The sequence below is a fragment of the Mesoplodon densirostris genome, chromosome 4, assembly GCF_025265405.1.
Source record: "Mesoplodon densirostris isolate mMesDen1 chromosome 4, mMesDen1 primary haplotype, whole genome shotgun sequence".
Classification (NCBI taxonomy): domain Eukaryota; kingdom Metazoa; phylum Chordata; class Mammalia; order Artiodactyla; family Ziphiidae; genus Mesoplodon; species Mesoplodon densirostris.
This window is the reverse complement of record NC_082664.1, coordinates 130705580-130730033: the sequence shown is the minus strand read 5'-3', so window position 1 is coordinate 130730033 and position 24454 is coordinate 130705580. Positions and strand designations below refer to the sequence as shown.

General features: G+C 47.9%; 1 protein-coding gene across 5 annotated transcripts in view; it reads left to right on the top strand.

The window, feature by feature from the left end:
• The window catches only part of TLN2 (talin 2), a 457102-nt gene that overhangs the window by 386223 nt on the left and 46425 nt on the right, over positions 1-24454 (top strand). For 4 of the 5 annotated variants that reach the window (XM_060097246.1, XM_060097243.1, XM_060097244.1 and 1 more), the window contains 4 exons: positions 6746-6892; positions 10883-10984; positions 13464-13583; positions 21072-21218. In XM_060097246.1, the coding sequence (XP_059953229.1) occupies positions 6746-6892; positions 10883-10984; positions 13464-13583; positions 21072-21218 (516 nt within the window). The remainder of the gene's footprint in view (positions 1-6745; positions 6893-10882; positions 10985-13463; positions 13584-21071; positions 21219-24454) is intronic. The other variant, XM_060097247.1, reaches the window with a different exon arrangement.

Below are 24454 nucleotides of genomic sequence, written 5' to 3'. Positions count from 1 at the left end.
GAGAACAGTGTGGAGTAGTTCTCAGTGAAAGACCTGAAGCACCATGTGATGAACTAAGACACGGGATGAGTGACAGCAATGCAGGAGTTTACATGGATCCTGTCACTGGTAGCAGGTACCTGTGCTGTCTGCAGACTCTGACAGGCTTGTCACAGGGTGCCTGGGACACTACAAGTTGGCTTGAATGCCCTTTCCTAAGAGGCCTAGTGCAGAGACTTAATCCCCTTGGGTGCTGTTCTTTGGGCAGATGTTTACTAGGTGTTACTTGCTACGTGTTAGGTGATGTATAAAACGTATGTGTTAGATATCGTAGTCCTTGTTTGCATGTGGTCTAAATGTGGTTAAATGGTTTTCAGTGTCTTTTATTTGATGAGAAATAGGATAAGCTTTGGGGGGCCAACATATCTGGATTTCAAATCCCAGCTCTGCCTTTTGCTGGCAAATAACTTCAGTTGTTTCCTCATCTAAACAACAAGGTTGGTAATGAATACCTCCGGAGTAGTTGTAGAGATTATATGAGATAATGTGCCTGACATAGTGGGTGTTCCAAAAAAAAAAAATTAGAAAATAACAGTCCCAGAGCCTGGTGTTAATGAATCACATGAGTACAAGACATTTGCTCTGTGACCTCACCCTCATCCCACTGAGCCCCCTTCTACACTCACTCTGTACCTCCAGAGCTTCCCCCCCCAACTCACCTCTCCCCCACTCACCCCTCCCCCACTCAGTTCCCTCCTCCATCCTCCTTGAAGGGGCCCCTCTAGCGTCTGCCTGTAACACTCCAGCAAATATGCCACCCTGTCCATTGTTGGGCAGTTCTAATTATCAGCTGGTTTTTCCCCTCTACTAAAGTCGAGACCTGCCCCCTGTAGCCTTCTCCCATTTTCCAAACTCCTGTGATGTCAATGCCTGCTTTACTGGGCTTTGTAGTTGAAGCACTATAATAAAGAAATAAGGCTCCCTTGGAAGTAGACTTCAGACACGTTTCCAGAAAAGAACAGAGTCTGATTTCTCTCCTTTGCTGCTCTGTGAGGAGCAGTAACAAGGATCCCCTCCAGATTCTAAAATAATGACCTCATTGTTGAGCCTGCTCACTCCACTTGCCACATTGCTCTTGGTTGGTTAAGGCTGCCTTAATTGAGAGCCTACTGTGTCTTTTGGGGTCTGAAGCTAGTGTGCTCAGGCAGCCCATGTGTGGGATCTGGCCTCAGTGGTGTGTTCCAGATGAGGTTTGCCATTGGAGTTAGAGGACAAGGCTCTGGGTAAGGCTTGGAGGAGGCCTCACAGCCTCTGAGCTGACCCTTTAAGGATCTGTAAAAACTTAAACATGTCGAGTGAAGGAGAAGCAGGCCTTTTAAAGAATTCCTCACCACGAGCAGATGGGAAGGTGATTCACTTCTGGTACAGCCAAGAGCAAGGATGTGTTTTTGTAGGTTTTGATGCTCTGGTGTGGAGAAGGTGTCCTTTACATTTTCCAAGGAGTTCCAGAGAACTGTTTTGTGATTTACTTCTGCCACCCCCAGAACTGGCTTCTGATACCTTCCTAAGGCTGCATGGGAGAGCAGGTACTTGGCAAGCCGCTCTCACTTCTCCCCACAGACGTGTACTTTGTTTCATAGGAATGTACAGAGTTGCTAACATTTTTGTGCCACCAATAGTTACCTCATTCTAAGTGAGATTTACAGAAATGCACACCTTACGTTTTACCTTTTTTTTTTTTTTTTTTTTTTTTACATTTTACCTTTTTTATAAATGAGAGCATATTTGTGTGAGATGCTCTCTCTGGAGGGTTTTGTACAGGAGATGTCACTTTTCAGGCTTCCATCAAAATAAAGCAATCTGCACATTTAGTGTTTTACCTTCTCTGTGCCATGAAATCAGCCATTAACCTAAATTACCAGTTCACTCCATCACATCCCTCAGAGAGAGAGCTTTGCATCCTGATACGGTTGCCTCGGGATAACCATCGTGATCACGTATTTCACATCTCATCAGATGTTGTATTTGGAGGACTTTTCTTGATTCCTGTGGCTTTTTAATTCTGCCAGCTGAGCCAGTTCCCATGGCTCACGTAGCTTCTTGGAATTCTTCTCTTTTATTTAATCACTCAAAAGAGTTATCATTTACCATCTCTCACTGGCTTCCTTACCTTCTCATCTACCAAAGTAAAGCTGAATTTCTTGGGCCTTTTAGAAGGGTCCTCTCCCCCTGAGGTAGGTCAGGGCAGCCACAGCCATTGCATGGGTGGACCTGGCGCCTGGGCAATGGGGTTCTGTCACTACCTGGCATTAGGTCAGATTCCCCAGGTAAGACCACAGGCCCCTGCTAGGCTGCCCTCGATTCAGACACCAGCCGTAAACTCCAGGCTTCGTAGACCACGCTCATTCTGACCAAGTGGCTACATTCAGAGGTTCTCACTGCCCCTTAGGTTCTGTAATTTGCTAGAATAACTCAGCTCAGGAAATTGCTCTACTTACAATTACACTTTTATTAGAAAAGGTACAACCAGCCAAAAGAAGAGACCCAGAGGGTGAGGCCTGGGAGGGTTCCAAACTTGGAATTTCCATGTCCTCAGGATGTGTCACCCTCCCAGCTTACTGCACCCCTGGTGCGTCACTCACCAGGGGTGCTCACTCCAGCTTCCTGTCCAGAGCTTTTATTGGGATTTCATTATGTAGGCTTGATTGACTGAGTTCAGTCATATGGCCAACGATTCCATCTCCAGCCCCCTCATCTCCCCAGAGGTCCGTGGTCAGGATGATATTATGTTGCTCAAAGCCCCAACCCTCTAATCACATGGTTGGTCTTTCCAACACGGCCAGCCCCCAACCTGAATCTACCTACTGGTCCCCATGAGACCTTGTTAGCATAAACTACTGTGTGGTCCGAGGGGCCCACCACGAGTAACAGACGCTCGTGTGATCACTTGGGAAATGCCAAAGAGTTAAAGGCTCCCAGGAACCTGGGACAAAGATTGACCAAATGCCTTACTTTTCAACAGTGGGTGAGTTTCCAGGGCCAGGGCTCATCTGGTAGCAAGCTACCAGGAGTTGGAAGACACATCCAAGCTAGGCCCTGGAGGGGCTCCAAGGAGCAAACTTGGGAACTGTGAACTGGCGACAAGTTCATGGGCAAGTGTGGAGCCTCCAATGGCTGACATTGGAGGTGTCAGGATGCCTGAGCCTCTGAGAGGGCTGGGGCCAGGCTGATGCTGAGATGCTAAGTGAGGGGGCACCCAGCCAACATTAGGAGTAGTACCTGGCCCTGAGGCCCCTTGCTTTTGCCACATGGTACCTGGTTGCTTTACCTCATTTAAAAGTACCCTATTTGGGGCAAACAGGCTGAAAGCTCCTCGTAGATGGCACATTCCCTGCATTAAGGTTTATTTGTTCAGTAGTCCTGGTAAATCTGACGTGACCTGTCTATAGCCTCATTTTCCTTTTGACCAGTGGCGTAGGCTCAGCAGATGGCCAGCTGGTCAGCAGCAATTGTCCCACCAGGCCTATTAGCTCTAGGTGCTTAAGTTCCCATTTTCAGATTGCAGCTGTCAGAGGGGTCCCTGCAGGGGATATCACCCAATTCCCACCTTCCAGGGGGCTGTGAGGATTTTAAGAGATGTACACAAGAGCGGTCAGCGCAGTGCCTGGTATAGAAGGGTCCTCAGAAATGTTAGCAGCTGTCCTTGTATGGCTGCTGTTCTGTGGTTTGATGTTTATTGTTATTCCTGGTTTCCTATCTGTCACCTAGGATGAAACATTGTAAAGTACTCAAATACCCAGCCCAAGATATAAGAACCTAGACGTTGACACTGGTATGAAAGTCCCACACTGGGCCCTCAGGTTGGTTTTCATGCTAGCCCTTGGCATCTTGCCAGCACTCACAGGCATGCTGTCCGGTTTTCCTGGTCCAGTCAGAGGAGCTAGAGCATGTCATCCCAGCCCCAGTGAGCCCAGCCGATGGCTCGGGGACAGGGGGAGGGCCGTCTGACTCCCCCACGCCACTTCTCTGCCCTCAGCTCTGCCACCCATGCTCTCTCGGAGCCTGAAAACAGATGGCTCCATTTATTTCTAAGTAAGCCTCTCCAGAGGAGAGGTTTGCACCAATGACCCGTGAAGGTTATCCTTGTAAAAATATCTCCGAAAATAAAAAGTGAGTCTCTCTCGGTACCTTAAACCCACCTTCCCGAGGGAAGCAGAGTTAAATTGCTTGCAGGGAGCACGCAGCCTGGTTGGAGAGACAGGGCTGGGGTTGGCTGAGAGAGGATGGAAGGGGGCACGAGCTGTGGGCCAGGCACTGTACCAGTCCCCTTGACATACGGCGTTTCACTCATCTTCGCAATGCACGTTCCTTCTCGCCTCTGGACCTCGGTACGGACTGTGCCCTCTGCCTGGAAATCTCTTCCTTTTCCCCCCTCCTCACCCTGCTAGAGTCTGGCTTCTTCCTCCAGGGCCTAGAAACCTCTGAGAAGTCTTCTCTGATGCCAAGGCTGGGTTAGAAGCCCTTTTTAGGTGCTGTCCCACTTAGCTGTTGCTACAAACAAGCCATCCTAAAACTTAGTGACTTCAAACACCACCATTTTTGTATTCTCTTGGCAGATGTGCAGATCCACTGAACCCAGTGAGGCAGTCCTCATTCAGGGTCCCTCCTGCCATTGTAGCCAGATGGCAGCTGAGGTTTGAACAACCTGAGGCTCAGGCACTCCCAGGTCTGGTGCCTGAGTGGAAATCACCCAGACTTTTGGGGGCCAGAACATCCCTTTCTACTTCTGTGTGGTCTCTCCATGCAGGCTGCCTGGCACACAGCATCAAGATAGCCAGCCTTCTCACACAGAGGCTTAGGACTTCAAAGGCACATGTCCTAAGAGAGAGCCAGGCAGAAGCTGTATCATTTTGCATTACCTAACCTCAGAAATCAGGCAGCCTCCCTTGCCCCCCATTCTTTTCTTTGAGACCGTTGCCTTCTGATGACTCTCTGATTCCAGAGTTGCTTCTCAGGGCTGTAAGAGTCCAGAGGAAAATTGATGAGGATGCAGTCATCCATGGAGGGCTTCTGCTAGGAGTGGTATTGAGGCTGGCCCTTGAAGACAGGGGAGGATGGAGGAGGCAAACAGAACCAGTCTCTGCAGGCAGCGTGTGAGAGGGAGGAACTGTGAGGGGCCAGCCAGGGGGCAGCCAGAGCTCTGTACCGGGTCGGGGGGCGGGGGGGGGGATTGTCTAGAGAGGAAGGCGCCTCCCCACCCCATGGAGGGCCTAAGAAATAGAGAAGGCGGACACCAGCCTGATGATGAAGAGTGAAAGGGATCTTTGTTCTCAGGGTTGTCACTGTTACCTTCTAAAGTAACTTTAGTAGTAATGGTCAATAGTTAGCATTTGCGTCCTGGCACCGTTGCCTCAAGAATAACCATCCATAATTACTATATTTCACATCTCGTCAGTTGTTGGTTTGGAAGGACTCTTCTTGATTCCCGTGGCTTTTCAATTCAAAAGGCTGAGGCAGTTCCTATGGCTCACGTAGCCTCTTCTTGGAATTCTTCTCTTTTATTTAATCATTCAAAAGAGTTATCATTTACCATCTCTCACTGGCTTCCTTACCTTCTTATCTACCAAAGTAAAGGTGCAATTCCTTGGGCCTTATAGAGGGGTCATCTTCCTCTGAGGAGCATCAGGGCAGCCATAGCCACTGCACGGGGCATCCGGTACGGGATGCAATGCACTTCTGACACAAAATACCCCGCATTATTTCAGATTTCCCAGGTAAGGACACGGTCCCCTACTAGACTGCTCTTATTATAAACGATAAGATGCCTACAACCATCTTATCTCATCAGAATTCCACTGCATAGCATTGTTATAATTATTCCCATTTTGCTTAGGAACCCACGCCCAGGACCACTTAGCTACTTAGCCGGGGAGACAGAATTCGACCCCAGCTTTTTCTGACCCCAGGACCTTCACTCTGCTCCTTCATCTTGCTACCACTCAAGGTGTTTTTTAGGGAGCCTGGCACCACCATTCTTTCATCCTTTCATTCACTCACTTGCCAGGGCCTGCTCTGGGCTCCATACATGTTGTTAAAGCATCTCCGAGGATCGTCTAGGGGAACTCATGAGCACTCAGGCTTTGCCTGCAGAGTGTCTGTCCCTGGAGAACTTTAATCATTCGTCCCTCCAAACTCATGTAAATGTAATTTGTGACATAGTTCCAAAACCCATGTAGCCTTCTGCAGATTTCTGCCTCCTGTATGTATCTCTATTTCCATAATCCAGTTGTATTTATAGAAAGGGAATTATAGTGTATTGGGCAACTTTGAAGAGAAGCGCATTTGTTGTGAACACGTGTTTTTCTTTATATAGTTTTTTTTTCTATTAAATCCGTCAACTTGTATATTAGGGAATCTGTGGCATTCTCTTTGTACCACCCTGAATGTAGTAACGTAAAATTAGTCACATCATAAGACGCTGGTTGAAATTGCAGGGTTTTTTTCCTTTTGTTTGCAAAAAGAGATCTTTTTCTTTTTGTCTTTCTGATTTTTATTTATTTTGCAAACAAATGTACAAACATAATAAAGGAAAGGAAAAAACAGAGAATACATTTGTTGTGCTCCATAATGGGGATGTAGTTTTATATTCTGCTTTTTAAGGTTATCTGTAAAAGAAGTGAAGTGATTCTTAAGAGATTGAGCACTGTTGTCTTCTGCTCATGGAAACATCTTACAGTTATCTTCTCCCCCCTGTCCCCCACCTCAGGCACAGCACACCCACGATGCCATCACGGAGGCCGCCCAGCTCATGAAGGAGGCCGTGGACGACATCATGGTGACGCTGAATGAAGCTGCCAGTGAAGTGGGGTTGGTGGGAGGCATGGTCGACGCCATCGCAGAAGCCATGAGCAAGGTGGGCCTGGGCCCCCAGATGCTCTCCTGCACTCCTTGGCCCCATTTCCTCCAAGGTTTCCCTCTAACTTGGTCCCAGGGGCTTTTCTCTAAGGAGCTGTCAGAGGAGCCCTCTAATCCAGGCTGACACCAGCAAGCCTCCTCTTTTCTTGAGGTGTCTGATTAATGTACAGATGTTTATCATATGTCCAACATAGTCTTCATTCTTTATTATTCATTCATTACTTTTGTAAGCCGGTCGCACCCTTTCTTCCATATTTACACGGGGGAAAAAGAGATGGAGAAGGCATCCTTGGTCCCCTCACTTATAAAATGGAAGTAATTATTTACCACCCCTGTATACCTTGTAGAGTTGTCGTGGGGAGCAAACTCCAAAATGAAATAACGACGTGATTCCCAAGTGCTGGTCTTCAGAATGGCTCCTTTGGAATTCATGGGATCATTTTAGAATGCACATTCCTAGGCCCTGCCCCCATGCTGATCACTTGGAATCTCTATGGCGTGAAGCCTAGTAATTTAAAAATCTCCCCATGGTTCTGGTATCTAGCCAGATGCAGGGACCACTGAAATGGCTAAGTGTAAAAGCCCTCAGAGACCAGTTGTAGACAACAGACATAGATGACAGGGGTATCATTTCTCCTCCAGTGACCCACCAGTTGAGTTGGGTCGGTAGGGAAGCATGACTGGACAGTATCTCCTGCCCTTTTGAAGGATCCCCAAGGAATCCTTCACTAATCATGTCAGTTTGATGCTGATTAGAATTAACAACTACTCGTCAGTGTCTAATTGCCATCCTCTGATAGCATAGCTAAAAACTGTAGACTTCGTCTGTGTTTGGAAATGTCCATTGTCAGATTGTGAATACACTAATGTGGTTTTTCAGGATAATAAGTGGTCTTTAATTGCTAATTTAGAGAAGATTGGTTGGTTCGTATCTCCAGGAAGAGATGATAGCCTGAAAGTATAATTAGGATAATTCCCATTAAACATTATGCAAACATTATCAGACTGATAATGTCCCAAGCTAGGCTGGGATGCCGGGGATCCCTTAGAGACCCCAGGCTTGCCTTGTCAAAGCACTCCAGTAATTTCTGCTGTGGGCTTCTCATGCTTCAAATTTGGACAGTTTGGCAGAACACGAGTAAATTGCCCTCTTCCTCAAGGCCCTTGGATAAGTCTCAGTGGGTTTGTTTGGTTTTCAGGACATCGGAACACCAGAGCTTTGAAATTAAGCCATGTATCTATCAAGGATATTAAATAATGGAGCTCAAGGTTTCTCAGTACAAATGAGAACTTCAAATGATAATCTTTTTCTTCTTAGGAGGTATTTTTCACAATCACTCTAATGATAGGGAAGAGTCCCATAAATCCCTGGAAGATGGAAGTCTTTTTTTTGATAGCCTTTTAGCCTTGCATATTGCGATGAATCTTTAATAAGGAGAGTGGCTCTTGTACTGTCTGATTTCAGGGGTGTAACGTCTGCTCTCTCAGCCCAGGACATGCCTGATTCTTTTGGAAGGGCTGGGAAATAGGTCTGGTGTTACCTGATAGCAATTATTAGGAACCGCTGACACCATGAGCCCCAGAGGCTGGGAGCAAAGGGGTTTTTCCCCTCAGTTCTGCAAAGTAGATAATTGGGGTTTCATTGATACCCCCTAAACTCCTATCTACCCTGATCTGACACCCTGGGTACTGCACGATGCCTCTTCCCCATCGTCTCCTTTCTAAGCCCACCCCGGCCTGCCCATCACTGGAGACTTTGTATTAAGTGATATCTCAGGTCCTTTGAGCCCCTAAGCAGCAACGCATTGTAACTATGTCATTTTCTATCTGAGTTTTGGTTATTTGGTTAAAACACTGATATACTCTTAGAATCATTGTCTAAAGTTCCAAAAGGCAGTGACTGGCAGAAAAACTTCAAGTGTACCCAAAGCTGGTTCTAAGTTCGGTGCAATTCTTGCCACTTTTGGAGCTTCTGCTCTGGAGTGTCTCCTTGAAATTCTCTCTCTGTATCTAAGCACCAGAAGGTTTGGGAATTCACAGGTTACCATGAACTAATCAGCCTTCTGGATAACCTTGGGCAAATCACTCAAGTTTTCTAAATCTTTTTTTCCCCCGTTCACTGAGGTTAATCTCAATCTTCGGGATTTTATGACCAAGTCCCTTTTCTTTGTTTGCTTTTGTGTGTGTGTGTTGGGGCTGGGGGGGGGTGTTTTTCCTTTTTGGCCAAGGAAGGTAATTAAAGAAAGAAAACAAAAACCCTGATATCTACATCAGTAGTATTTCATAAAATAAAGGACATGTTAACACCAAAAAAAAAAAAAGTAGGAAGGCTATAAACTCAGAATAAAGGAAAGTTCTTTCAACTAAGTAAATTTGAAATCCTAAACAAAAGTCACTACTTTGTTCTTACTTCTCTCATTGTCTTCACACTGGAAGGTTCATCGTGGTGACCAGTGGCCACTGTGTTCTAAGCTGCCCTCTAGTCCAACATCCTGGCATGTTTGCAGTTACACCACATCTCATACGAAGGCTCCCACCACATGGCCCGACCCTTACAAGATGCCCAGTTAATTTATACTGAGTGTATGAGTCCACAGCTCAGTCCTCATTTGACCAGCGGGCCCCCAAAGTGTGATAGAGATACTTGGCAGTGTCTAACTCCCTGATAAAGAAACATTAAAAAAATCTACACTGTAGGTTGTATTGTTGGTTTGGTAGAGATTACATCCTGGCCTGTGCAACCACGTTATATACTAGGCTACAGTGATACATTCATTCAACTCGCATATGTAGCTTGGATCTACTCACGACAGGTAGCTCTCATTGACCACTCCACCTAATCTTTTCCTAATTGCCCTCTGGTCCCTAATGTCTTCCCAGACTACAGACTATCTGGCAGAGAGCTGCCAGATAGAGCATTGCCTACTGCAGACCCCGCCATTTTCTTCATGATTGCAAGGTTCCTCATCAAACAGATCCAGCCTGATTCCCACCCCTTCAACAGCCCCCTCGTGTTCACTGCACTCACTCTTCCTGTAGTCATTTCTGTTCACCTTGTCTCCTCACCTAGAATATTGTTCAGCAACCAGTGGTGACAGTCACAACGATGGTGGTGGTGAGGATGGGTGGCCTTTTTCTTCATCATTATCATCTTTATCACCATCATGATCTTCATTATCATGGTTCTCCTCTCCTCTCCCTTCATGTAGACGAGGTATCGTCTCAGTTGATCTTTACTACAACCTTCTGATGCTTGGACGTTTCCAGCGAAGGTCCGAGGAACCAGTTTGAGCCTCAAGCTGGGTATTTACTCACAAGTCCTGGAACCAGGTCTCAAATTCAACTCTTCTGAGCCAATAAGTCCCCAGCCCTTCAAGGGACTGTCCCACTTCTCCACCTATTCCACTCCACACTGATCTCACCCTTCTCTCAGTTCCTGTGGTACTAGAGTCAGATGAACAAGTCATTCCTGATGTTTCCAATTCCTTCTCTTCCCCAGCTTAGGTCAGAAGTGAGTGTTCCAGGGTAGAGACATCCATGGGCTGTACCATTCTTAGGGAAGCCCTTCATGATGGAGGTTCTGCGGCCTCCCCCAGCTCTTGTCTGCCATTCTGACCTCCCTGCACGTTCTGGCTCACACCCACCTCCATGTGCTTGAGCGCTATTCCCTCTCCTTGGGACTCCTTCCCCACCTTTTGTGTGTGGCACACTGCTTACCTGGTAAGACTTGGCTGAAACATCATTCCTCTGGACAGCTCTGCCACTCCCTTCAGACACACTGGGGGTCCTCTCCTTGCCTGTGTGCCCCCAGTACCTTATGTGTGCCTCTAATGAGGTCCTTATCACAGAAGTTGGGGGGTTCTGTTGACTCTGGACCCAAGAAACTCTGAAGGCCTCTCCATTTTCCCAAGTTCCTGATTCTAAAAAATAAAGCCCACACTTGGACAGGCCTCTGATGACCTTTGGGTTCTTTTCCTCTCCCCTGTAGCTGGATGAAGGCACTCCTCCAGAACCAAAGGGGACGTTTGTCGACTATCAGACGACAGTGGTTAAATACTCCAAAGCCATTGCGGTAACAGCTCAGGAAATGGTAAGAAGAAAATGGGCTCACCCTGCACCCCACTGTTGGTTGCCCTTTTATCCACCACACCACTGAGTCTTCAAATCTGGGTCTGTGCTGGAGAGAGATTAGTCCTCTGTGTTGCTAGTTCCTCCTGGGCCTCAGCTTTGTCCTGATCTGTGGTCTTTCTGGCTGCCTGTGGTCTAGAAGCCCCAGGCCGCTGGACTTCTCATCTCACGAAAAAGCTCCAAAAGGGAATTAAAAATGACTGAGAGTTGGGCATGAGGACAGGGGAGCAAAGGAAAGAGAGAAAATTAGAATCAAGGAGGAAATGAGAAGGAAATTGCAAGTTATAGAGAAAGAAAAAAAATCCTATTTATCTCACAGAGGACTTGAACTGTTTTTATGGATTAAAGTTACAGTACAAGAGAAGACATTTGGGGACAGAACCAAGACTGTCTAATGGAATCAAGTTATAATACTTGGACAGTGCTGAACAGTACGATATTGCCAGTCTTTCAGGCAAAATGAAACAGTAGTTATATAAAAAAAATTTTCTCCTGACAACAGAAGGCATGTAACTTTTGGAGGTGACTTTTTTTTTTTTTTTGCTAAAATGTAATGCAATCAGAATTGTATTATATGGATGTTTAGCTATAAATGGCATTGAGAGACAGTGAATGCTATCTTGATAGGTTAAAAAGTTGTACAGAAAAAGAAAAATGTTGTCCACAAAGAGTTAATATACGTACCTAGTAAGAAAGTTCTTAACCTCTGAAAGCTCAGATGTCACAGGATAAAATTGAAAGATGCCCCTTTGACGCTACCACCTAAGCCTGAGTTGGAGGGACTGCGTGGTTCCTGCCCCATCAGGCCAGGCACCTCTCTGGATGGTTTTGTCATGTAGTCATGTGTCCACTAGAGGTTGAGCTTGGACCACAAAGGCTTCCCTGGCGGCGGCTGCTGCTCATTCTTAGAAACTCTGCGGTTGTGCCAGACTCTCTGTTGTTGAGAAGGACTTGGGCTGGGGAGGGAGGAAGGAACAGTGTCCACCTCAGCGACTGGAAGAAGGCTGGAGTCGGCCTCGGGCTGGCCCCGCTCAGGAGAGCTCAGGGGCGTCCCAGCTAGCCCGGCAGCCCGACGGTACTGATTTCTCCAAGCAGGGAGCACAGTACAGCGGGGTTGAAAATGTCTCCAGTGGCCTCAGGGGGTTCTGGAATATCTCCTGGGCCAGGTTCTCAGCCGGCCTGTCTTGACCCTGGGTGTCCATGCACTTGAGGAGCCCAGCCTGGGGCTGCGTTGCCTCCAGGGCCCGGAGGGGGTGAGTGTTCCCCCCCACCGCACTGGGCGGCCCCCAGGGTTGTTGTGCTCCTCGTGGCAGGGTCGCATGCAGCAGCTGTTAGCACAGCCTCGTTCTCTCGGGGTAAGGCATGCATTCCTTGGGAACCCACACCTCGGCCCGAAAGCCTGTGACATTTCCTGGTAAACATGCCTTAGACGGGCCCGCATTCCCGCCCTCAATGGATATGAGTCATTTAACAGGTTTTTTTTTTTTAAGTCCTTTAAAATCAAGGACTTTAGATGCCACAAAGAGAGAGGGAAGTATCGTTATCCAGAGCAAGAGAACAGGTGGGGAAGAGGGAAGCCTTGGACCCAAGAGGGACATGGATACCTTTCTGGGTGGTGGGTTACAACTGCCCTTGTGAGTTCTAAGAGGCATTTTTGTCAGAGGAGGAAAAACTAGTCGTGAGGGTATTAGCTAGTTTGGGTAAGTGGAGGTAAGGTTTTCTATCACATAGGAGGAAAACACAGAATATCTTGAGAGTAAAAAGGCAGAACTTGACCATTTAGGCTACAGTATTCTCTTCACTGAATCTGTGGCTGAAACGTTGTCATTCTTTGGCACAATGTTATTACAGAGCTGAATTCTGTGAGTTTCTTCCACCAAAACGTTAGGCTTACCCATCTCTTCAGTCACGATTTCCTGATGATCCTGTCCTTGTGCCCTCTCTCGGCGGTGTGGGACCTGCTCCTGAGTCCCCAGAGACCCGATCAGCCCGGGAGCAATGTGTGACCAGGGCTGCGCCCTGCACGGGGCTGGGCCCCCTGGTTTCTCTGGGGGGGCTCCCCGGTAACCCCACGGGGCAGGGCTGGTGGAGGCTCCTGCTCTCACCTCCCAGAGAGTGGCTCCCCGGTAACCCCACGGGGCAGGGCTGGTGGAGGCTCCTGCTCTCACCTCCCAGAGAGTGGACCCTGAGGCCCGGCCTCCACGCTGCACGGCCTGAACCTGAGCATGTTGCCTTGACCTGGCCGGGAGCCGCTGGCCTGTCATGTGGGCTGCAGCATGGGCTTCGCTTGAACTGCCCTCACCAACGTCCAGCCCCACACGCAAGCCACAAGCTTAAAAGTGAATGAGACCCTTTGACTCCCAGTGGTATTAACACATGGTTCTCATGCTTTTCTCTGTGTGTCCCTGTGTGTTTGTGTCTTGCTTGTTTTCTTTTTCCAGATGACTAAGTCGGTTACTAACCCGGAGGAATTGGGAGGACTGGCTTCACAAATGACCAGTGACTATGGGCACCTGGCTCTCCAGGGCCAGATGGCAGCAGCCACGGCGGAACCAGAGGAGGTCTGCCACCTTAAGTCCCTGTTTTTTAAGAAGCAAACCCACACTGGTGCCTGCTCCCGGGGGGACTCTTCTCTGTAGCTTAGCTCCACTCTGGGAAGACCCCAGCCTAATAGCCAGAGACAGGCGTAGTTCCCTCTCCTCTTGCTGCCAACCCCCCAGGTTCACACCCAGCAGCCCCATCCCGTGCTCCAGGCTCTCTGTCCTTCCTGAGGCCGCCTGGCACGATCTGGGGCCATCTGGGGAGGTGGGCTTTCAGGACTCTGCTGACAGTGTTCTGCCGGCTCTCCCGTCCCCCAGCCCCATCGCCTGATGCCAAGGGTGCAACATACACTGCCATCCTCCTCTTCCTTCCTACTCCTGCTTCGCAGTCCCCCTCGATTATTTGTATGTTTTCCAAAGGCTGACAGAAGTCTTAGAAGAGCCAAGTATGGGATTCGGCTGCCCCTCCCTTGAGAAAGGGCTGTGTAGCCAGCCTGCTTTCATGAAACAAAGTCTTTTCCAAATATCGTTGGCAGCCTCTTAAGAACGGGCCCAGATCCCTGTCCCCATCCCCCCTGTGGACTCCTTGTCCTTACCTACCTGCCTTCCCTAAACTCACTTTCCTTAATGGCCAACACAGACTCACCTCAGAATGCCTGCCCCCATAGGAGTCTTAAAACGGCAAAAGTTTGACTCCAGAGGCCACTTACTAAGAGGTCCCATATCTAATACCTCTGAGAAATCGAGTGGTCCATTGGCAAAAGCGGGCAGGGTGGATAGAGCTCTGGGGTGCCTGACTACACCTGTATCAGTGTTAACACATGGAAGGGGCCCGGGCCTGAGCTACTTGCATGGCTCCCTAGAGAAAGAAAGCCCAGCCTGCAGTAAAGAATACTGGAGTGGATTGCAGGGACCCTGGGAAAACAAGGTAACTACATCCGTGAAGTTCGGCAAGCTGTTTATGGAGGGCGAACCCTGTTCATGACATGTTGAAACGAACCAGGCTGTCAAGGCAGAAGGTTGGAGCCGGTCTTCCCTTCTCCTTGCGGTGATGGACAGTGTCCCCAAGTTATTCAGTGCTGTTTCTCCTGGGGGTCAGGTCTAAGCATGTCTTCACCAAGACTCCCAGCAGCACTACAGAAATGAAGACCCAGAACAAAATCACTTTCTAACGTATGTCATAACAATGCATGTAAATGGGAGTACCATATGTATGTACTGGCATACATATATATCCAGCATGGGATGACTTCAGTTTCTAACAGTGCCTGCATTTTGAGATTTTAGGAGGATTGAGTATTTAGACTGCAGCATGAATAATTCTATTTGCCATGAGTCTGTCATTACCAGGAAAGAAAAATTATCAGAGACCCGCATACGATTCTGTGGATTTCTTTACACAGGCCCATCTTTTTTTTTTTTTTTAAGACTCCCTCTTTTAGTAAGATCATCTGGACTCATAATTCGTTTGGTTAACATGTAATTTTGAATTTCAGAAACAAGCATAAGGGAACTTCTGTTACAGTAAGGGAAAGTTTGATTGGACAAAAGGAAGAAGTGTTGGCTTTTCGAGAGGATTGAAAACTAAAAGAGACTGTGATTGTGGGGGGGGTCTGGATCTCTGTCTCCAGAAATCTTTAAAGGTGGAATTTACATGCCCCTTCCTTGGTTAGTTTCACCGCTGGCCTGCCTGCCTGCCCTCCTTACTGAGTGAAGACCTAGTGATCTGTGGAGCCCTTTCCACATCTGAGTTCTTATGAGCTACCCCACCCCCTGGGTGAAACAAGCAATTTTCTAATTGCAACCCAGACCACTGAAGCAAGATACAAAAGAAAGCCAAAGCAGCCGGGAAAGAAAATGCATTGCTAAAAGCACAATAGCAAGTTACTTTAGGTACTGGCCCTGCCCTTGTAGCAGCTGTGTTTCCGTTAAGGTTTCCCCTTTTCATGGTTACATCTTGAGATGTGTTTTACATTCCAGACACACAAGCAGTGTGACCTGGAGTGAAAAGGAGCAGAAAGAATATAAAATTACCAGTGGCTTGCAAAGGAAAATTCTTTGTGTGCATTTGCCAGACAGATATTTGGGGGAAAACTGAGAAGGTTAGGAGATCCCTGAAGCAATGTAGTTTTTTTTTTCCCAAGCCTGTGGAATTATTTGTATACCCAAGAGGGCCCTACATCACAGCATGTGAAAATATTTATATCCAGGGCAAGTAAAAAGCCGCCCCCTTCACTGCGGTCCTGCAGTCCGCTGTGCCAAGTCAGCATTTTGGTCTTCTCCAGAATGTGACAATGACAGGAAAAGTCCTAGCTCTGCCCTCTGCACATCGAGCTGGAGCTTTATCTGCTCGTTTTTCCGTGGAAAATTCAAACTTTTGCTAACGTCCCTGTGATAACTTCTTTCCCCAGGAAAGTTAAAACCCTCCAACGGCTTTGCAATTCATGACAAGTTTCCTATTTAAAAAAAAGAAAAAAAAAAAGAAGGAAAAAAATGTAGATACCATGAGCCACAGGCTTCTAAATGTAAATGCCGAGGAAAAGATTTAGTGACGACTGTGCCGTCTCTGAGGACACGTTGCCATAACCGCTTAAAATACTGCGTCTTAAAAGCTGGCAGGAACATTTGTTAGGAGTCTGCGGTGAGAAGCACAGGCCTCTCCCCGCAGATGAGATGGCTGCCTGCTCTAGACTTTTAGCTAAAACTTTCCACTCCAAGGCACACTTTCTGTAGGTGGGAGAGCGATGCCCTGCTTTTGCTCTACACACTGGTTTTTCCTGCCATATTTTCTAAGGAGAAACTGTGGTTTGTCAGATAACATCCATTCTTGCCTTTCCAACTTCCATAAGCTCTCCCAGGCAAATTAGACTTGACCTGGTTTCAGATGTAATTGATCTTAAAGCCTGAGAATAATCTGTACGTTTTGTTTAGTTTTAGGCAGTACAGATGATGGATCAGTGTTTCTTAGACCCCCTCCAATTGAAATGAGAGCCAGAACTTCATGAAGGCCAGGCTTCTAATTTCCCTCAAGGCACAAAACCAGGAGACAATCTTCTCCATTTTACTTTTATTTAGGCAGGAATTGGGAATTGAGGGTTTTTCTTGAGGTTCAAGTCTTGGTTTACTCAAGTTGCCAACTTCAAACTCCAAGTTTTATGTCTTGGAGCAACATTCCTTTATAATAAATAGTGGTGGGAAGTTGGATCATTCAGGGGGTGGGGTGTTGGGGGCTGGTCATGTTTGCTGAGAAGTTTAGTGTTGCTTTGAGAAGCTTAGCATTTTTAAAGCCCTTATCTAAAACAGCCTTAGAAATGCATTCCCTTCTAGGATGTTCCTCCAGCAGTACAAAATGTTCTATGAAATTGCAGTAACGTAGAGTATGTTGATTCTGGGGTCCTTTACTTAAGTGCCCTAGCTAACCCGTGTGCCCATGGAGAAGGGTAGGAATACACGAGCTGTTCATCCAGTCGATACGGTGCAGATACTATGCTGGGCGCTGGCCCATATGCCCCACAACTGCAAGTGTGTGAGGCGAGAGTCATTCATCCTTCCCCATTTCACAGATAAGCAAACCAAGGAGACTCAGGGAGCTCTGTGAAATTGCCCAGGACCACACAGCTGCAACAGTTAGTGTTGAAGCCCCTTTTAAATAACTTTTTGGAATAAGTGAACGTTTCAAGTAAGTAAATAAAAAGGTAACAGGTCGATATGTAGAAAAGTCAGGATTCGAACCCAGGTTTGTTGGGCATCACAATCCTTGCTTCTTTTCACAATAGTGAGCATTCATGTGTCACTTTCTACTTGCTGAGACTCTGCACGTGTACCTTCCATTTGGTGGTCCGCAGCCCTGGGAAGTGGGCAGGCAGGGCAGGTTCTGTGTAGCAGGTGAGGAAACCAAGTCCCCATGAGGCTAGTGTGCTCACCCAGAGTCTGGTGGCCAGGAGAGGGCAGAGCTAGAAGCAAGGTCTGTGGTTCTTTCTGCTGCCCAGGTGGGTGATGGGTTGAGAGCAGGGGTGGGGCTGGCATCCTGCGATCCCTTCCTGTTACATTCAGCCCTCTGAGCCTGTGAAAATAAGCGAGTGAAGCCTATTTCAAAACTAGTCCTTGGCTTCCCTGGTGGCACAGTGGTTGAGAGTCCGCCTGCCGATGCAGGGGACACGGGTTCGTGCCCCGGTCCAAGAAGATCCCACATGCCGCGGAGCGGCTGGGCCCGTGAGCCATGGCCGCTGAGCCTGCGCGTCCGGAGCCTGTGCTCCACAATGGGAGAGGCCACAACAGTGAGAGGCCTGTGTACCGCAAAAAAAGAAACAAACAAACAAACAAAAAAAACCTAGTCCTTCATAATACTGTATCTCTCCTGCATGCATCCATACAGGATCATGTGGCCACATCTGCCCGAGGTTTGTGTAGCCAAGCCTCAGGGGGTTCTACTGGCATGTAAAAGGTAATTGTGTGACCTGGCACAGACTGAGACTCCAGGACCAAGCCCTGGGTTGACCAAGAACTCCAAAGCTTTTGCAAGTGCTGCATTTGTTTGCTTTCATCCCTTTGCTTTCCGGTGCTGGTCTTCCTCGGGCTTCCTAACTGGAATTTCATCCCTGATGACCACCGTGCCAGCTCCACGGTTGCATTTACAGGATCCCTTGCTACATGCATGATGTCATCTCCAAGAAGGAGGCTGAGCGTCAGGATGCTGGGCTGTGTTTTTATAGCGTAGCCTTTTGAGGGGGCTGAGGGAGCATGAGAGTGCGGTGGGGTTGTCTTCCCACTGTTTATCACATCTGTCCATAGGTTTCAGGTTTGCGACAGCTCAGGAGTGGGGTGCCTTCTCCCTCCCACCCCTGGTGTGATTGGGGAGTGATTTAGGTGGCCTGTGGTTGTCCTAGTGCCCTGTTCTGCAAAGAGAAAGCTCAGGCTTGGCTCCGTGCAGGGGGCAGGAGGGGTGCACGGAGAAGGCTCTTCCAGAACCTGGCACAGGTCCGTTCTTTTCTGGCACAGTGGTTTCATACCCCCGGCCCAGCGAGGTGCTCTGGAAGTTCTGCGTCTGTTCAACTCAAGTTTCCCTTTTTAAACATAATGTAATTATTTATATAAAAACTGTTAGGAAAAGCAGCATGGGCTCTTGAACGTATTCTAGGCCAAAATGGTAACCCACTGGGGGCCACCCGTACCTTACCCTAGGCTGGTGGGTGGTTCTGTGCAGGCCTCAGGCTGGTGGAGCATCTGCCCTGCCTCCTGTGGTCGAGGAACTGTGAGAACACTCTTCCCTTTTGCTTTATGCAAGGAACAGGATTCTCCACCCTGTGCAGCCAAGGCAAAATGCAGAAATGAGCTGGTGGCCGAGGCTGTAACTGGCCTTCATAACCCTGTCTTTGGATCACTGAGCCTCATTGTTGACTTTTTGGGTCAAGGATATAAATTTTAACTCATAAAGGAAGAGTATAGTAATAACAAATTACTTCCACTTTATATGTTGAGGTTCCATGAGCGATTTTATTGGGGGGTGGGAAAGGGTTCTGCTGCTAAGTGGAGAAAAATCAAATCAGAAAAACACTGATCTGATTGGGATTGACATATATACACTAGTATGTATAAAATAGATAATTAATAAGAACCTGCTGTATAAAAAAAATAAAATTCAAAAAAAAAGAAAAAAGAAACACTGATCTAATGGATAGAGCACCATGCTTAGGATGAAAGATTTGAATTCTCCTCTGGCTTTGCCAGGGACTGGCTGTGTGATCTTGGGCTAATCACATCACTTCTCTGGGCCTCAGTCTCTTCATCTGTAAAATGGGGAGGCTGAACTCATAAGGTCTCTTTTATTTGAAAGTATGTGAATGTTTCTTCCTCCATTTCCCCCTTACTTGACTTCCCCATTGGCATCTTATCCTTTAGAGACCTGTGCTCATCCTTGACAGCAGAGCTCTTGCCTTTGTATTAGCTCTGACCCTTGAGTACTTAGGGTTACACTGTATGGGTCTGAAAAGCCTTGAGAGCCTGGTTGAGTTTAAAACTTCACTGGGGCATCCCCCTGCTTCAGCTTGACCTTGTGTTTAAACCAGTAACATGCCCAGCAAAGAGATATACTTAAATGGCCTTGCCACTGCGTGGGCTGAATTCAAGCCTCTCCAGTTCTCAGTGGCGGTCTTGATGCTGCACTAGTCCAGATCTGTTTTCAGCGCTGTCGGGTCGCATGATCCTGGCATGACGCCTGTGTCGTATTCCATGTGGAGATGGTCAGCAAGAAGCCCTGCCTGATTGCAAAGCTTTTGTAGTACCTGCTCATGTACGAATAGAAGACACCCCAAAGAGCAGAAGCTCAGCTTTCTGGGTCAGGAGAACGTTTTACCAAATGGACTTAAACATCTTTGGGGCCTTAAAGGGTTAAGGGAATAACCTTTTTCCCTGAAAGCAGTGTGTGTTTCAATAATAGAGCATTTGCAGCCCTCTCACACCTGGAATCGCCTTCCCTTAAACTGACTCTTGGGATGAGGTTGGAAGATAGCATCCAGGTGGCCCAAATTCCCAGGTGTGTGAATTCCTAGGTTTCATTCACAAAACCTGGGCTCTTTTAGTAACTCTTCTTGAGAGAGGCTGGAAGGACCAGCACACAGCTTCTAGCTACTGTGGATTCTTAAAAATAATGCTTAGCTTAGAGGTGTTTTGTTCCGTGTTTAGTTGCTTACCTGGGCTGTATTGATCAGACCAAAATGAAAACTGATGTGAAACAAAGCCAGAAGAATGCAAGCTTTGGGCGGTGGAGGTGGAATTGACTACACCACAGAGGTAGCTGGCACCTTATCCATAGTGGAACTTATTTGGCTTCTTTTAGGCAAAGTACCTTTTATAATCACACAACCCAGGGGTCATTAAAAGAATGCATGCCTGCTAAGCCGGCAGCTCTAAACATGTAACTTTTTAAGGAAACCTCAACCTGGCTTGCTAGAAAGGGAACCTGGGCCCAGCATGGTTACTCTCACGCTATGGTACAGCTGAGGAAGGGAGCATTCTGGTTGGTAAACCTGGCAATTTTGCAAGAATCTGAACACTTTAAAATATGCTTTATACTAAAGCTATATATTCTGAACTTCTAATTACCCTCTAGGGCTTTTGTGAGAAATCAATGAAATTAAATGTATTACCTGCCTCAAAGAGGCCCTGACACATGGTAGGGGCTCAATAAACACTGGTTGAATGAATAATCCCACAGAGTTCATCTAATTAACATTCTTACCTAGTGGCTCAGGATATAGGTAGAGAAATGCACCAGAAAAAGTAACAAATATTATTAAGCTTGCTTACTGGGGGCTGCGGGTATTTTACAGTCTCTAAAACAGGAAGCAAAATCAACCAAATTCCATAGTTCACCAAACACAGACTCCTAATGGCAGTGGAATTTTCCCAGCCAGGCTCCCCTAGAATGTAAGAGAAATTTTCCACGTAGGGAAGACCTCGATGGCAGGGCCATCATGCTTCCCCCTCCCCACCCCGGGCCTGCCTCCACAGATCGGCTTCCAGATTCGCACTCGGGTGCAGGACCTGGGCCATGGCTGCATCTTCCTGGTGCAGAAGGCGGGGGCCCTCCAGGTGTGCCCCACGGACAGCTACACCAAAAGGGAGCTGATCGAATGTGCCCGCGCGGTCACAGAGAAGGTAAGGAGCGGCCCTCAGGGCAGGCGGGACCCGCCGAGACCAGGGACAGACCAGGAAACTAAGCCAAAAACCAGCCAGCTGGGTCAGGCCTGATTGTCTTCCCTCCCACCCAGGGTCTCCCCAGGGCCGGGGCACATCAGGCAGCTGGGGGTGATCTGTGGTCCTGAGAAACTGAGAACGTGAGAGGGACAGTCCCACAGAGGTCAGGGCCCTGGCGGTCAACTTGGTAGGCTCTCCTGTGGACAGACTGGCCAGGTGGTGTCCCAAGTCACAGTCAGTGCCGGGAGCCGCTCCCTGCAGCCCCTTTGCACACTTTTGCCGCCAGGCTCCCTTCTCAGAGAGGCTCCCAGGTACTGGGGATAAGTAAGAAGGACCCACAGCTCCTCTTTTGTGACCTCTTTATTTCCAGATGAGACAGTGCAGTGAGGAGGGTTAGCACCCGCGAAGTCACATGGCACCGTGGTGGGACAGCAGGAACTGGCAGGAAGTTTTCTGACTCTGTCAGCAGCTGTTTGTAGAGAGAATCACATAGCGTAGCGCATGGGATTCTAGGGTCTCAGCTAAGCTACTTCACCCTGCCAAGCCTCAACTTCCCCATCAGTAAAGGGAGGATAAAGAAATAGAACACTTGGCCTACGGGGTGTGTAGAGTACATGTAGCGATACAGGTCATAGAGCCTGGCACAGTGCCAGGCGCACTGTTCAATGTTTAGTAAATTCTAGGCACTGTTCCCTGTCTCTGTCCTCCAACACCCCCTTCTCCCTGGAAGTTTTCCGTGGTTCACAGCACCCGATTCTGAACATCCCTTCGTTCCCAGTAGTTCCTTGACTCTCCCGCAGTTTGCTGATGGTTTTGCTTGGCTTATTTCTCAGAGTCATTTTTCAGGGCAGCTGCTGTGCAGGCCTCTTGAGGTGCCGGTGGCAGCATCCGTGCTTTGCTGGTGTTTCCCTCTCCTTCCCTTGGGTCGCAGGACAGAGAGCTCTGCACCATTGAGAAGCTTGGCAGCAGGACTTGAGGGGTGGGAGGGGGACCGTCCCCTGGAAACTGCCTGGACAGAGGCTGCTCTGTATGAGGCCCCGTGCCCTAGCCGGACATCAGTCTCCCGCAGCCCACAGGACTGTCCAGGCCTCCCTGGCCTCCCCAGGATGAGGAAATAAATCTCTCAGCTCGAGGAAGGCCCTCTCCCTCCTTTGAAAGCCCTTCCTTGTTGTTGAAGTGACTCGTGCCAAGTTCCCCCGTAGGAAGCCTTGGAACAGGAGCACGAGGGAGGAAGGGAGGGGGTCCAAGCTGCATGGTGCTAGTGAGCGTGGCCAAGCAGCCTGGTCTTCCTGAGCTGGCCTCCGTCTTACTGCTCCTCCAGCAGAGGATCCCTGACCCAGGACACCAAGAGAGGGGTCAGAGGCAGGGGGTTGGCTCGGGCAGAGCATCTAAACTTTTGGGCAGTTTCCTGCTACATCCCTCTGCCCTGCTCATCTCCTGCCCTCCCATCTGCACCTGCCGTCTTTCTTACCTGTTTAGGTGTGTCTGTGTGATTGTCTCCAGCCAGGAGGGCAGACCCAAAAGGGCAAGAGAGGGGGTGGGTGAGGAAGGAAGGAGGGGGCTTCTGTGGCAGGAACGTGGGGGGAAGCCTGGGAGATGGGATCCAGTTGTGAAGGGAGCTCAGCTCCTCTCCACAGCAGGGGGACAGCTGTCCCCAGGGGTGTGGTGGGTCCAGCTTGCCTTGTAGGAAGGTGTCTTTAGGGACGTGAGGGTGCACTGGAGGGGTGACAGGTGCCAGCAGAGGGTTTCTGGCGTGGAAGGCACTGGAGTGAACACCTTAGCCAACCTGCTGGTGGCAGGTGATGGTGCGAGGGAGTGGTAGGTGGAGAGTTTACATGAGGGGGTCCTCTCTGGGGTCCACTATGAAGAACTTCTAGACAAGAGGCAGCCAAGGGAAGGAGTGACAAGTGTTAGCAGAGGGCTGTTCTACAGAAAACCTGATCAGAGGGGACAGAAACAGCCACGCCTTTTACGGGAGCCCGATCCTTATCCCTCTTTGTGATTTCAGAAACATCAAGTAGAGTAGCATCTACCCTCTAGTAAACCCTTATTACCTGCCTAGTAATTTACATGCATTTTTCCACCACTTACTCCTCCCATCAACCCTGATTGGCAAGAAGTAATAGCCCCCTTTTCCAAATGAGGAAACTGAGGCTTGGAGAAGTGAAACAGCCTGCCCAAGTCGTGTAGCCAGCAAATGGCAGTGCTCTGGTTCAGGCAGGCTGTTGACTCCAAACTGTGCTGGTAACCCCTGAGCCGCATTTACTCCCCAAGAGAAAATTCACTGTTCTGTTTTGTTTTACCTTTTTTTCCCCAGTTTTATTGAAGTATAATTGACATATAGCACTGTTTAAGTTTAGGTTGCACAGCATCATGCTTTCTTATGTATGTCATGAAATGATTACAATAAGTTTAGTTAACATCCCTCATCTCATATCAATACAAAAAGTATACACGTCTATATATTTTTTCATTGTGATAAGAACTCTTAGGATTTTAACAACTTTCATAAAGATCACAAAGCAGTGTTAACTACAGTCATCATGTTGTGCATTGCATCCCTAGGACTTTCTTAAAATTGGAAGTTCGTGCCTTTTGACCACCTTACTTCAATCTCACCACCACCACCCCACCCTACCCCACCCCCCTGCCATAACCACAAATCTGACCTCTTTTTCTATGAGTTTGATTGTTTTTTTGTTTTGTTTTCATTTTTATTCAATTTATTTAGACTAAAACGAAAACAGTTCACCCATTTCTCCTACCCCTCATCCCCTGCCTCTGGCAAGCACCAGTCTGTTCTCTCTATCTATGAGCTTGGTGTTTGTTTTTGTTTTAAGATTCCACATAAAAGAGAGGTCATGCAGTATTTGTCTTTCTCTGACTTATTTCAGTTAGCATAATGCCTTTGATGTCCATTCATGTTGTCGAAAATGGCAAGATTTCATTCTTATTTATGGCTGAATAATATTCCATTGTGTATATGTACCACATTTTCTTTATCCATTCATCTATTGATGGACACTTGGGTTTTTTCCTTGTCTTGGCTATTGTACATAGTGCTACAGTGAACATGGGGGCACATATATATGCCCCACATATATATATATATATTCCATTGATTTACGTGTCTTTTTATGCCATTACCATACTGTTTTAATTACTGTTGCTTTGTGATATAGTTTGAAATCAGAAAG